At 42.1% G+C, this 14,755-nt stretch overlaps 1 protein-coding gene across 2 annotated transcripts; it reads right to left on the reverse strand.

Annotated features, from left to right (window-relative positions):
* Nucleotides 1-322: 322 nt before the first annotated feature.
* Nucleotides 323-14,735, reverse strand: LOC308070868 (uncharacterized protein). 2 transcript variants are annotated; one of them, XM_080405547.1, is made up of 4 exons: nucleotides 14,050-14,735; nucleotides 12,814-12,904; nucleotides 9,291-9,442; nucleotides 323-8,157 (listed from the first exon to the last, which is right to left on the reverse strand). In XM_080405547.1, exons 2-4 carry the CDS (start codon nucleotides 12,880-12,882, stop codon nucleotides 7,917-7,919), a joined length of 462 nt encoding a protein of 153 aa, XP_080261673.1. In that variant the 5' UTR covers nucleotides 12,883-12,904; nucleotides 14,050-14,735; the 3' UTR covers nucleotides 323-7,916. The 2 variants fall into 2 exon arrangements, with proteins under 2 accessions (XP_080261673.1, XP_080261672.1); XM_080405546.1 differs by having other exon boundaries at nucleotides 12,814-14,735.
* Nucleotides 14,736-14,755: the final 20 nt, after the last annotated feature.

Below are 14,755 nucleotides of genomic sequence, written 5' to 3' on the forward strand. Positions count from 1 at the left end.
TCACATTAGTGCAAAAATAATCTAAATGGCTAGTAATTTCGCCTTTCAGACACTACAAAGTGTTAAATTATCTTTTTTTTTTTTTTTCTCTAAATGAGCTTTTAAAAAAAAACCCTCTGATCCTACTCATGACTTTTCTTCCTCTCTTTCTTAAAACAGGCTATATTGTAATTCCTCTGAAAAGACAACTTGCTTTGGTAGATCAAGTCAACTACTGAACATAATTGAAGAAAGGTGTTCAAAGCAGAACATCTGCTGCTGCTCCATTGTGCGTTTGAGATAAACAGTCAAATCTCCAAAATAAAACTTGAAACTTTTTGTGTCAGTTTGCGTGCATGGATTCACGTCCCTCTTGAAATCTGTCAGTAGTCCTGAGGCTCTGCCATTACATTTAAATTATTTAGAGAATAGCTGTTTATATGAAAATCGGTGATTTAAATTTTTAATGATGCCAGAACCACCCTGATAAAGGATCTGATTAAATTCTTGCCAAAGACTTCTGTCTCAGGCTTGGACTTCTAAGACACCTTTAAAGAAAGCTTCTTGCTTTGGTTCTAACTTACAGATATTCAGTGAACCTTCAGTCATGAATTATTGCTTTGAAATACAGTATATTCATCTTAGGTTATAGAAACTAAATTCCCAGTTAACACTTAACTCAGCACCTCTGATCCTGCTTTGTTTGCCTCCCCACATAACTTTACTGCCACATTGTCACAGCACTCTCCAAACTATCAAGCTGCAACAAGGTCTTTTACCATCTCATACCAACATATTCTTCATACCAGTCCCTCTGCTACCTTCTCCTAGTCTCTCCTCATCCCAGGCATGTGTTTTCTCTCTGCTTCTTCCTTCTCCCTCTTCCTTGGCTGCTCAGTCTCTTAACAGAACCAGCCACAGCTGCACCTTATCCTCATCAGCCAACCCGCAGACCCTGAAGCCAACCCACAGTTGTATATTATCAATGGTAATTAACCCAGCTTCATTCCTCTACAATTCCCCCTTTTTTTTCTTTTTTTTCCCCTTAACACTTCATACCTTATGTTTTTAACAATCATCACAATCTTTTTACAAATAAATTTTTCATACAGTCCAGACAACTTGTTCCTGAACTCACATACATATTCCTTCTTCACTTTTATCTTGGGCTTTTCATCTTCTGTAGGTTAATCACCTTTCTTCTTATCTGCTTTCTTGGCATCTGGGATTTTGTTTTCTTCAGAGGGGGGGTTCTAATAAACTTATAGTGCCTTGTCCTTTCACCTCTTGGGTCACACTGGACAGTAACCCGAGTGAGCGCTCAGCAGCAGCAGATCTAGCATACAGCACTAACACATCATCCTGTGTCCTGACAAACTTCTTAGCATCCTTAAGGTCACCCATTTCTTCTACAAATGGGGACACCTTCAATGAGCACGTAAACACCGGCAAGAATACCACCAGGCCGAGCAGCAGCAGCAACGGCGGGAGCTGCTCGCAGCACTGTGCTGCTCCCGCGTGTTCCCCCAGCGCAGCCATCACCGCTGGCTGGCTGGACCCGCTCTGGACCCACCGCCACGGTGGGGTGCTGCCACATCTGGCCGTGTACTCTGCCGCTATTGCCCGTTACCCTCAGTCTCTTAACTCCACGGCAGTCAGGCTGCCTTCTCTTTGATCCCAACGGCTCACCTTTACCGGTGTCCGATCCAGATCCCCAGGCTCCTCCCGCCTCTCTCACCGTGATCTGGATCGCAGGCTGTCCCCGCCTGTCTCCACTTCGTTGTGCGCTGCCGTAACCACTCCAAACTTCAAACACCCCCCAGCACCGCCATCACTGCTGTCACCGCTCATTACACCCGGTCTCACAATCTGAAAGGCCTCACACGGGGCACCGATACCACGTGATATATAAATCAATGTCTTGGGATTTTTTAATTGATAAATACATGCCTACAGGGTGGCGTTTGGGTGGATCTGATCACTATCCGATTAGATCCATAGTTTTCTTATACTGCACGGTAGCATACTAGAACACACACATAATGAAAGCTCATTTGAGTCATCAGTAACTGAACAAGCGACAAGGCAATGAAAAAACTGAGTTTTTCACAAAGCGATAGTATCCAAGTAGGATTTAACGTCTCTGAATCGTTTCAGGAAGGTCTAGAATCAAAACTGTGTCCATACAAATATTACAAAGTATACTTTGAAGAAAAAGTATGTGGTGGGTGGGATAGTGAAGCCCTGTAGACCTTTAAGAAAAAAAGTCCAAGATGAACACCTATCCATCACCAGTCCCATCCTTTCCCACCAAGCAGTTTTAGAAAAGATTAGGTAGGGAGTTACTGTTGTACTCTAAGAAAAGAAATCAGGGCTAGTCAATTGTTAAACTGAAGAGCTATTGGTGGTGCCTCCTGCGCTCTTCTAATTCATTGCATCCTCACTCACTCAGCCTGTCTTCACACTAGCGCTTGTTCCATTCACCTGCAGAGACCATGAGCAAGATTTTCAGATCATTAAGTGAATATAAAGGCCATTTGGAACTGTGGTTTTGTCACTTCAGCAATTTCATTTCCATTCATATGCTTTAGGGATCTCAGTTTGAGGGGGAATAAAGGCTCAGAGGGCTGTGCTACAGGGCAATTCTAGCCTCATAGAACAGGCTATAATTTACATTTATCTGTGTCTGACAAGGCTGCGTATGGCAGGGGCAAGGAAATGTTGCTGCTTGTCTCTCAGGCTATTGATAATGGGAGTGATGGTTAAAGAATTACTAACGAAGTAACAGAGCAGCTCCTAGCCTTAAGGACCAGATGCAGAGAACTTAGACCCACTTCACCTGTGATGGAATCATCTGAAGCGAAATGGTTCTTTTCATGACTGTAAGCCATGATTCATAACACCAGCAACTTTACTATTTCATGGAGAAATTCAAGATCTGCTAAATAATGGAATTTTCTAACTACTGCAGCTTTTCTTCTTTTTTCTGAATCCCATCCCCTGCTCTCAGAAAAACATTTAGTTCAACCAGTAACACAGAGGACAAGACATGCTACCCAAGTACAATACAGCTGTTTACTCCATGGGCACAGCAGACATGCTGCTAGAATCGGATACTGCATGACCAGCAATAACATACCGCAGCAATAGAAATAACATAGAAATGTCTCACCCGGTCAAACTGATCGTTTTGACTGAATAGTCTACAAGTCTCAATAGTCTACAAGTTGTCCCAGCGAGATCTTCTACATAATAGCTGTCTGTGCTCCTAACTCTTCACGTGTCTGTCCACACACCAATGGCTGCTCCCCACCATTCTTGGACATAGAGCAGATTTTTTTTAAAAAGAGAAAAACAGTGCTGATTTCATATCAGACGTGATGTTACATCACATCAGAATTTCAGGTTTCCTCTCCTCAGCAGACAGAGCCACGAACACATCGGTTGGTGATTCCCCCTCCCTGCACAGCTAGCTCTGCCCAACGCTCCCTAAGGTGAGAACGGAACCCTGAGAATGAAGCAATCGCAGGGGACAGCATTGAAGAGGCACACCTGAAAGCCACTGTTCATAGGGTTTATGCTGGTGTGGTTGAGGATAGTCAGCAAGAAGCACCTCAAGACTGAAAAGGTCCAGATAAAAAAAAAAATTAAAAAATCCTGTTTTGCAAGGGCCAGGGCTGGTTCATAGGCTGTGACTCCCACTAAGTCAATCTCAAAGCTCACAGTCAATCTCTGCCTGTTTGGGTTGACAGTCTATAGGCAAGGAAACACTGTGCTCCCCTTTACGTGGCACATATTTTGAACCTGTGTTTTATATCTGCAGTTGTGGGGTTTTTTCCCTCCAGGAGAAAGGAGGGAAAAAAAAAAAAAAAAAGGACAGCCGTTCCAAACAAACAGTTTGCAATTAGAGAAATGGGTGATGTGAGTAGGTATTTGCCGTTTTCAAGTTACAATCTGAATAAAAACTTCAGTGCTGCCAATTTCATTTGCTTTTTTCCCCTGTATATGTGTGTCTAACGTACTACATATTAATGGAAATGCTGGCTTTTTAGCCTTTACTCCAGCCAGCTACAAATCATGTGGCTGACAGTTAAATGGCCAATCTGAAGATGCTGTCTGACGTTGCTGTGGCTTTGGTATGCCCCGGGATGTAGGTCACTGTTACTGCACAGCCTTTCTCATATCCTTTGCTCCTATGATGCATTTAGATGACAGTGCATTAATATGACACTCTTTCAAAATAGAAGTCGAGAGATGTAAAATCTGTTTCCCACATAAATTATTTTTAATCTGTAATTTACATGACTTTTGACATCTGCCACCAAACGAATATATCTTCTTGTTTTATCCTCAAGAGAAAGGCAGACTGTCGCTATCTCCGCTGCCAGCACTCATCATCTTCAAACAGCCTTATTCCTGGTTTCCAGAGGTGCAAAAGAGACTCCTGAGGAACAGACCATTGTGGGGTTTTTGCATAAGAAACACTGGAATGAAGAAAGCTCCTAGGATCAGCAAGCCTTGCCCCTCATGTCACACATGGTCACATCACGCAATACCTATAAATTTAACAAGTTCCGTCTTGAAGATAAGGCAGTATTTTGCCCTTCTCTAATCCTGCTGAGAGGGCTCTTCCAAAATCTCACAGATCTAATGACCAGAGCCTTATTCTAATTTCTAGGTTGAACTTATGTCAATTTAGTAGCAAGATGTAAAAACACAAAAAATGTAAGAACTAGCATATTACACCAAAGCTGAAGTCCATCTGTCTTGGCATCCCATTTCCAACAGTGGGCATTACAGAACATTTTGGGAAAGAATTTAAGAATCAAATACTTGAAGAGTTATACTAACTGTGACAGAAACAAGCACGCTAACTAGAAACACTTATTGCCAACTGTAACTGAAATGAAAATTAACTGAATAAGCATATTTTTTTTGGTCCTATCCCTTTCTGACTAGTCTGAGCCTCCGAGACATTTTAGGGAAGAAGATTACAGGTGCATTATTAATACTTTTTTTTCAACTGTTGCTGAGTAAATAGCTCAGGCTGAACCTTGAGCTGTGATGCTTGTTCTCTTGCCACACCTGGGTTAATTTAAAACTGGTCTGTATTCCAGTCTGAAATATCTGGCTGGATTGGGTGACAGTGGAGGTCACTAAACCATATCCAGGGTTAGGACCTATAGGGACTTCAGGGCTTTGTATAGGTAGAAGTATACTTTTTTTTAAGCAGTTTCATTGTGGCATGCCTAAACTTAGTACCACTGGCTAAAAAGAATCACAGACATGACACTAACACTGCTAGATTTTGTTTTGAAACTTATGATCAACTTTATCTTACACTAGTTATTTTGACAAGAAATATCTGATTAACCAAAACTTTACAAGTGAAATGTTTAGTTTTCCAACACTAATTTTTCAGTGAATGGAAGACAATTTGGCTTTTGAATAACAATTCCAAACAGCTGCATAGGCAGGGCTCTTGACATGGTAAGACTGATCTTGGTGAGTAGCAACAAACTGGACATTTTGTAGTTTCATTATCACTGCACTTGCCAAGAAACATCTTAGAACTTCAGGTTATTAAGCTAGTAGCAGTGGAGAACATTCTTCTCAGAGCGCTAACAACTCAAAATGCCAATTTCATCACCAATGCCAGCACTGAAGCACTGATAGCTACATTCAGAGTCTTTTCCCATATGATATTTCATACTGGTTATGACAAGTTATCTGAATATCTTTTGAAAAGTGGGAAGAACTGAAAGGAGGGTGAACTTCATCTCTTACACTCCTTAAGATAAAAGAAGGATGCAGAGAACCAGAGGTAACTACACAATAGTAAAAGACATAATGCAGAGGCTGCCATTATTAAAATAAGCCCAGATACAACCAAGAACATAGAGGGTGGTAGAAGGTTGTGGTGTAAAACTGTAGAGGCGAATTTGTCTCCCAGCTCCAGAATGATCCTAGACCTTATCTTCCATTTTTCACATCCCTCCTCACTAGCCAATTAACTTTATAGCTCATGGTGTCATCATCTTGGTCATTATCTTCTCTTTCTCACGCACTCTTTCCACTAAGTCCTACTTATGCCTCTAGTTTCCCCACAGAATTTGTAACTACTTGAGGTAACAGACGATGCTGGCAGTGAAAAGAACCACATTTTTAATTTCAGCAGTGATGTTATAGGTGTTCTGCCTCCTGGTACAAGCCAAAGGAAGTAGAATTCAAACCAATTTGTTTCCCCTGGACTCTATGAGACCACACTACATGTTTTAATCCAAATCACAACTTAAGCCCCCGACAGGCTTTTAATATTAATTTTGTATGGCTGGAGAAGCTTCCCATCAAAATAGTGGGCTGTTCTGCTCACATGTGAAAGACAGACAGTGTAACTCATTACAGACATTTGGGATGTCTGCCTTACTACAGGGAGGGTTGGTTTCTGAAGTTAGCAACAAGAGAGCGCTTTGTTTCTTCAGCAAATACAAATCAGGTTTTTAAATGTTATCTTTTCTGAGTGGAACAGGTATATTGTTTCTATCACCTGACTGATAATTTCCACTGTATTGGAGACTGATCCAGCAAATTGATTTTTTTCATGACTGCATAAAGAAAACACATGCAGTCTTGGTTCCCTTAATCCAGAAAGAACCAAACAAGAGAAAAAAATACCTTGTTACCATTCATGCCTGTTTCAGCTAATCCTTAACTCAAAATTCACGTCTCTCAAGCTTTTTTTCCCTTCTTGGTCATAAATCCACAGTTTGCATCTTTACCTAGAACATTGATTTTTCTGTATGACGTCGATACCCTTACACCAAACCCCGACAATTACTGCTAGTACAATTTAGGCTTGCTCCGTTACTCAACAAGAAAACACGGGTGCTGCACAGCTCTGCTTCTTGCCATATACTGGTGTTCTGGGCTCGTATTTTTAACTTAATTTGAAGAGTAAGCCCCCTCTTCCTCATGTCCATGTTTGCTCTTCTCATTTCACTCATCTGTTTTATCCCAGTCTTCAGTATCATCATCATGCTTTACTTGTTTTGTTCCCACTTGTTCTTCGTTAGAATAAACTGTGTTCTAAAGCTCTAGCATGGGTTCACCCATGCCACAGACCCTCTCCTGTTAACAGTTCCACTTTGCTCAGCAATCCAAAGCAACCTATAATCACAGTGGCTGGAATCATGCCTCACATGAAGTGTTTTTGATTGAGATCTCAAAAAAATTAATAGGACAAGAACAATAAGTGTAACAATGAGTAAGTGAAACAGAACTACTTAAGATCAATTCCCCTTTTTTCCTGCTGAACTTCAAAATTACCCTGTAAATACCACCCTCAGTGAAAAATCATTCTAGGAAAAAAACCCTAAACATTAAGACTTTTCCTAATCATGACATGTTTAGCTGCATTCAGAGTCTCTGCATGAAAACCACAAAATGCAGCTGTATACAAGGCAATTGCTCCGTTTTCATCTGTTCCCTGTTGACTATAGTTCAGGTGAAATTAATGCATTAAATGACGGAATGTAACTCACATTTGCTACAGCTTTTAGAAAGCCTTAATCCTGAAGGTGCTTACCCACCTTTTGTTGTGGTAAATTTTGTAAAGGTAAAAAAAAGGTAATTTTGTTGTAGCAGATGAATGTAACAACAGATGCACCTACTCTCTCTTTCTGAATAGAAAGTATTGACTTAAACCACTTAACAACTGCAAACCCAGACCTTACAAAAACAGGTGTGGCCCCTCATCTGAAATCAAGTGGGTTTGGCAATTACTACCTAAAAATGCAAGGGTTAAGGCGAAGATGTTAATATGTAAATCCAGCCCCCACTTGAACTGAACAGTGGGCACTTCGAAAGCGCCAATTCCTGTTTTGTTCCAATTTTAAACTACTTCAAAAAGTATCAGACACCCAGGAAAGAATTAAGGATTACCTTGTCTGAGAAGTCAACTCTTTTTGTCTGAAAGATACTTTTATCCACCGCTGTGGCTTTGCACGGCCCTGGTGACCCGCCGCAGCAGAAGCCTCGTGCCTGGGTACGCTGCGGGGCCGCCCCATGCCCGTGTGCCCGGCGTGCCGCCGGCAGCGCAGGCCAGTGGCCTGTCCTCGTCCCTTCAGACGGTGTTTATACTGCCTGATGACTAGAAGGGCAAATGCCACTTGGCCTTTCCTAGCAAACACCAAGGAAAAAAACATTTTAAGCAAATACATGACTGCATGCCAGCTAAACAGTTCTTATATCACGAATAACATCTTTCCCGCCCCCATGTATCTTGCACACGCTCTTCATGCTTTTTTCTACAGCACTCATGGTGTCTGTATGCTAAGCATACGTAAGTGAAGAAAGATTTAACGCTCTTTTTCTCTACCAGCACAACGAAGGCAAAACCCCTGCGCAGCAGGAACGTGGTGCACGCCTGCAGTCACATCAGACAAACCTTTCAACCTGCCCCACGGCAAGGTGGCAAAAGCTATACACAAACTTTTTAACTCTCTTTCCCTACCGAGCTGATCCTTTCCTGACCCTTAGCCTGACATATTTTCCCCTGCTCGCCCTGGGAGCCAGGGAGGGAGGGAGGCAGCCGGGAGCTGCCCTGGGCCCGTCACTGCTGGCTCCTTCCAGCCCAGGCACCTGTGGGGACAAACCCATCCTGCACCAAAACCTGGCACCTCGGGGACGCACAGCGTGCCCCAGCCGAAACTTATTTAAAAAAGATGCCGGTAGCAGCTTGGGGACACTCCCAGGGGAGTTGTTGCATGCCCAAAGGGGGTATGTGCTTTTATGGAGGGGCCTGCTGCCTGTGGGGTGCCCCTGAGGGGACCAGGGACACCCCACGGTGGGGCAGTGGCTGTGGTCCCCTCAGGGCTGTCCCACAGCAGGGCAGGGGCACCAAGGCACAAAGCAGTAGGAAAACCAGCAGGCAAAGTGGAGCAGAAGACCATTAGGCACACAGCGCCTCAACCTCCTACACTGCCTGGCACCTCTCTGAGCAAATTTGGGCTGAGACTGTAATCCACAGGGAAAATAAGCAAAATTGAGCAGGGGAGGGGGGAGCATACACGTTTTTACACGTCTCCGTAGCCTCACATTGTTAATAGCATGGTTCCCCTACGTGCTAGCTATACAGATGGTGTAAAGGTTTGCAGGGTAACACTTTGGTTGAAGATAGGCCTAAATTTGCAAACAGGAAGTTTTGGGGGAGGGGGGGATGTGGTTGTAAGGAGAAACAAAATTTGTTATTCACAAAAATTGGTTGTGTTAAAGCTATTTATCAGGTCATGTGGATAAAGCAGGTCACTAACAGTTGGATTATGGACTGGTTCATTTCATTAGTGCAAGATGATACACGAGGCATGTACTTCAGACACGCACAGCTGCGCCCTGCTGTCCGGGACACCATGCACTGGTTTTGATAACTAGCAGCTGGCATTTTAAAAGTCTGGTCAGTCTTCACCTGGAGGATGGAGAAAAATATGTGAGTCTGGGCATATGAGAAGGACCTTAGTAATTCAGAAAAAGTACCTTCTTGGGGGTCAAAGAGATTCTTTTCTTCCAGGTGATGTTTGTGTATGGGCTTAAATAAAAAAGCTACCTGTCACACCAACTCATGTGGATCCAGAATCTAACATGGGGGCCCATTATGGCCTCAGCCCTGTCTCACTAAGATATAAGGAAACGCTGGCAGAAAGAGTAATTGGTTTGTTCAAACTTAAAAACAGCATTGTATTTTTAAATTCCAGCTGTGATAGTCTCAAAAAACCTAATGCCTGTTGTGCTGGATAGAAAATACCACTACCTACCACCAGATATACACATAAGTGATGTCCAGATTACTTGGCTGAGGTAACCTTTGGCACAGTATTTTTTTTTGCAAATCACTGAATATGATTGGTAGCAAAGTGATACGAGTTTGGTTTGTAGTCACAATTTTACATTAATTTTAATGAGACCAATGATGAAAGAGGTATTCTGAGCTTCTATTATTGCACTCACAGATAGATAATTGTATTTCATTCACGTGTTCTGATTTTCATCAGTAGATCTCAAAGCACTTTAAAATAGTCTCATACATATTTGGAATATGAGGCATAAATGCAGAAATGTATTCAGTCTTCCAGCAGACCAGTAGCCAAAGCAGGAACAGAAACCAGGGGCTCTAATCTTAAGGTTTTTCTATACTTTTCATTTGTAAGACTGTCCTAATATGTACTCAATAACAGTATTTAAGAGGAAGTTCATGCAAGGAAAATACTGTGATTAGAAGTGTAGTTCATATCTACAGGAGGCACTGGATAATGAACATTAAACTACAGAAATGACAATCATATGGCTTGCTACTTTTTGTCCCCTTCTAAATAACACAATTTTTTAATTCCTTCATTTCACAGCCAAAGGAGTTTAAACTTTCACATTCCAAACTACATAGCAATTAATTTTTATGTCTCCAAATCCCATCTCTTTCTTAATACCAGTCTGGTCTTAACAGATGCCGGTTCTTTTGGTTGGGTTAGGAAAATCTTATAATCTTTATGTGCAATACAGAAGTTAAATAACCTGTTTCTCTTCCTATTGTGTCCAAGCCCTTAAAAGCTGTGTCACAGAATATTGATTGACAATCCACTGGCTGATAACATGTAATGCTACACACTGCTGTGGGACTACCTTCACTTCTTTTTTTTGCTGGTTTTGTGTGTGTGTACTGTTGTTGTTTCTTGGGTTTGTTGTTGCTTTTTTGTGTTGTTTGAAACAGATGGAACAGTTTCTGGAAGTGGTATACGTAACAGGCTGCGTGTGCTTGGTGTAAGAAAGGCTAGAATGGTTGGATTGTGGGCAAGAAGACAAGAAGGGAGAATGAGCCTCTCAGCAGAGGCTGGGGCACAACTGAAATCCTTTCTGCCAAAAAGAACAGTTCGGTATTCCTAGCGGTAGAGAAATCGCCCCGATGCGTTGGAAGTCTCTGCCCTCTGCTGGCAGCCTCAACTCCGATGTGGGAGTCTGCGATGATATCCCCGGAGAGTCCTCGCAGACAGTGTTGAGACTGGCAGGATTTTTAAATCAAATCCTTTAGAGCATGGTGTTTCAGGAAGTGCAAGAACGAGAGTGTCAGAGGGGGATATAAATCTCAAGTGACATTTTCTATTGACTTCTGTAATGCTTTTCAGATGTCTGCCTACTTCTCACCTTGTTCAACACTACAAGGGTTAGTCTGAAGCATCTCCCCATCTGTTTTCCTCCAGTGAGCCAATACAATGACGAAGAAACACGATTATAAACATTATTTTTTGTTGTGGTGGCGGTTTTCATTCCACTATAAAAAAGATCGTGCTTGTTAAACATAATGAGTTATTTCAACAAAATGTTTCAAAGTGCAATTTTGGGTTAATGTAGAACTGCAACTGCTGAATGTGCAGAACATGATTTTAAACCTTCATTTTGTGGCAATTGTTATTAGCCAACAGGTAGAAAACTAATTTTCCCATAAAAATATAACTTTGAAAAACTAATTAAATCTGTTGGTAAAATACGTGATTTTTCACTTCACAGTGAAGTCTGAAAACATTTCAGACTCAGTCCTGCAATAAAACACAGGTCCTGCAAAGCAACAGGACTGTCCATGGGTCAGGATTTGCAGGATAGCGACCTCAGTCCAAACAGCAGCTCAGGTTCTCACCCACTCATACCTGAAATGGCAAAACCAGCTTCTTGCCCAGTACTCAGAGGTCTTTGGATTTGTAGTGATAATACTGATACTCTACTGCACAAGTCTCTTTTATACTTACTTGTGCTTGATTAAAATCTACTTTTTCTAAATCTGTAGGAGAAAAATATATTCATAGCGAACAGACTGCCATGGCATTCTGGCAAAGCCATGTATTGCCTCTGCACATTTGTATCTGATGCCACATGAAAGAGCTGCCCCAGTTTGGGGTATTTGTATCTACAGGTGCATGGATGTACCATGCAATTGCATCACCTTTTCAAAGGCACATTGGCTCAGATCTGGAAACATCCCTTTTCTAAGAACAAGGCGTAGACTACTACACCTGTAAAAACCAGAATGCTAAGCACAAATGGGTTAGAGAGTAAGAGCAGGACTGATCTGCGTTCCATGATTTATTTTTCCTCAGACCTCACCAATCCCTTTCTTTAGCACACAGTAGTATGCATCTTTGAAAGAAGGTCGTATAGAAAAGTGCCTTACCAAATTGCCTCTGTGCATGTCAGTTTTTCAGTATGACATCAGTTGTACAGTCCTAAATAAAAAACCTGATAAATTCAGCTGCTTAAAATATACTAAATTAATAAATATTGCACTCCTTCAATTAGTAGAGGATAAACTTCTTACTGCTGCAGTATTATATTGCTGTTGATGGCGTCATATAAATAATAAAATATGCTAAACAATTCAGGGGCTCTCAGCAACACTAGAGTGGAAATTCTTCAGGTATTGTATTTCTGTAAGAAGCATTGAGGCACCCCTGCCCATGGCAGAGGGGCTGCACTTCACGATCTTCCAAGGTGCCTTCCAACCCAAACCAGCCTGTGAGTCTCTGAAAATCTTCAGAACAGACCTGCAGTCTCCGATTGCGTCTGTGTGTTTACAATGGATGAACACCCAGCAGTTCCCACAGAGTGCACCTCTCCTCATTGCAGCACCAACAGATCTCTGAGCCTGCTAAAGGAGCCAGGCAGCCCAGACTGCAGGGTCAGGATGGCTTTTTTACCTAGACAATTACTCAAGTGGAATGAAGTTTGTAGAGATGCAGAATGAAACCAATCACATAAAGCCTCTTTTCATCAAACTCCCCAGGTTAAATCTCTCACCTCTAGCAGCAAGCTTGACACACACTCATCAACACCTTCGTTCTCACTCTGAAGCTTCAACAGTGCCATTTTTGGATCTCTCTGCTCATACCTGCAATTGACAAAATTTAGTAATCCAGTGAAGTCTTCCATTCACAATTATGTTTTAACACTATTCAGTGTTTCACAGTAAGCATGTTTCACCACTCTTACATTGCTACAGTCAACATATTACTGTTTCCAACAGCTATATTCCCACTTCTTATCTAGTGGACACCGGTAGAAGTTGAACAAGGACACCAGGACAGGCACCTTTCATGGAACAGAGAAATTGCTCATACATTCTACCACTCTTCCCCATTCAAGCAAGACTGGAAGAAGTAAAGCTCAGTTGAGGACATGTCCATTTGACATGGATTTCTTCCATCTCATAAGTTTATACAGCTACTCTGTCTTACAATAAACATTTCGTTTAATCAGCTGGGTGAAAGCAGCAGCCAGCATATGCACAGCAGACCCCTGCGAGGCCTTGAACTGGCACTGGAGCTAGAACTGCACACATACAGCACCACAGAGTGACTGCCGACACTGCTTCATGTTCAACACTGTCCCCACACAGCTGTTCTGCTTTTAGCAACCCTCTCCTTAGCATACTGTAGACATCCCCTGTTTGAGGCTCTCTCTCTGATTGGCACATACCTGAAGCATCTAGGTCAGAATTACAGATTTGCCTCAGGTTTTCCTACCGGGACCATCAGGTGTTTCTAGACAGGACAGAATCAATCTAGCTTCTGAAGTGTGTGGATCACATCTCATTGTCTTTTTCTGGCCTTTCGTTCTCTATCAAAAAGACCTGGTTTCCCTCTTTCCTCCCGTATAAGCTCAGGGTTGGTAAGTCACAACCTTCAACTTAATTCCACGTGACCAGTGACCAGCCATTTGCCTTTTTCGCTAGGTTATTAATAATAACATTAAGGTATGTGCACATTCCTACAAAAAAATGCCTGAAAAGCCCCTGCAGCCCTTGGCAAATAAAAAAATTTCTCTGCCCGTCATAGTCCTATCTGCTGTGTTACCATCTTCTGCCACAGCAAGTTCTGCAAAAATATCCCTGCTAGGTCCTCAGCCCTGTGCTCCCACAGAGCTGTATAACTGTACACCTGGGATGCCAGCTACACTCCCTTCACCAGTCGTTTGATGTGCTCTTCAGGGACTTCTGAGACAATTCAGTAAACGTTTGCACGACAACACAGCAACCTGAAAGCAGCTTGGAAGTTCAGCTAGCTTGGCAGAGGGAAGTCTTCAAATCATGCAAGCTTGTAGTACAACAGTTCTCCCCTTCTCCAGAATTATCAACACCTTCGTGTTTCATTCTTCATCAGTCCCTTGCAGTTTTTGTCTACACTCTCAGCCTGTAGAAATTGCTGGTCGAAGAAGATGGCTGAAAAATCAAGAGCAGCTTCATAAATTGACAGTTCTTGACTGGTTTGACAGGACATAGACCTCCCTCTACACCTTTGTATTCAGCAACTAAAAACAAAGGGACAGTCACATCAAAAAAGGCAATCATGCAGCTGTACAACCATGTTGAAATTGACATGGGCCATATGAACCTTTCCTAGTGGGAAGAAGGGAAAAGTTTCCTGACCCATGATAGTAAATTCTTCCCCAACAAAACCCTGAAGTTAATAGTAGTAGTACATGGAGAGAACATACGTAACTTTGCATATTCAATTGTTTTCAAGATGCTAAAAAAACCTGACAGAATTGATTCCATGTAAGTCTATGCTCAGAGTAGACAATGCTTTCACTCTGTAACCAAACTGTATTTTCATGTAACATAGCTGGATTAAAGAAAACATTTGCTCCAGCGGAAGACCTGCCTGCCTGTATGCACAGCTAGTAGCCGTTTTGCTACCACAGAAATGTATTTTATGCAGCATTATCAGAAGGAAGTAAGAAA

The sequence above is a fragment of the Falco punctatus genome (genome assembly GCF_963210335.1).
Source record: "Falco punctatus genome assembly, chromosome: 1".
In the NCBI taxonomy this organism is placed as follows: domain Eukaryota; kingdom Metazoa; phylum Chordata; class Aves; order Falconiformes; family Falconidae; genus Falco; species Falco punctatus.

Bases quoted from the DNA above. Each gene is read 5' to 3' on its own strand.
- LOC308070868 (XM_080405546.1), bottom strand. From the start codon at position 12,945: ATGGAAGACTTCACTGGATTACTAAATTTTGTCAATTGCAGGTATGAG. The intron at 9,443-12,813 runs GTGAGAGATTTA...TCCATCCTCCAG, and splicing joins TGTCAAGCTTGCTGCTAGAG to GTGAAGACTGACCAGACTTT. The intron at 8,158-9,290 runs GTTAGTGACCTG...GGTGTTTGCTAG, and splicing joins AACCAGTCCATAATCCAACT to GAAAGGCCAAGTGGCATTTG.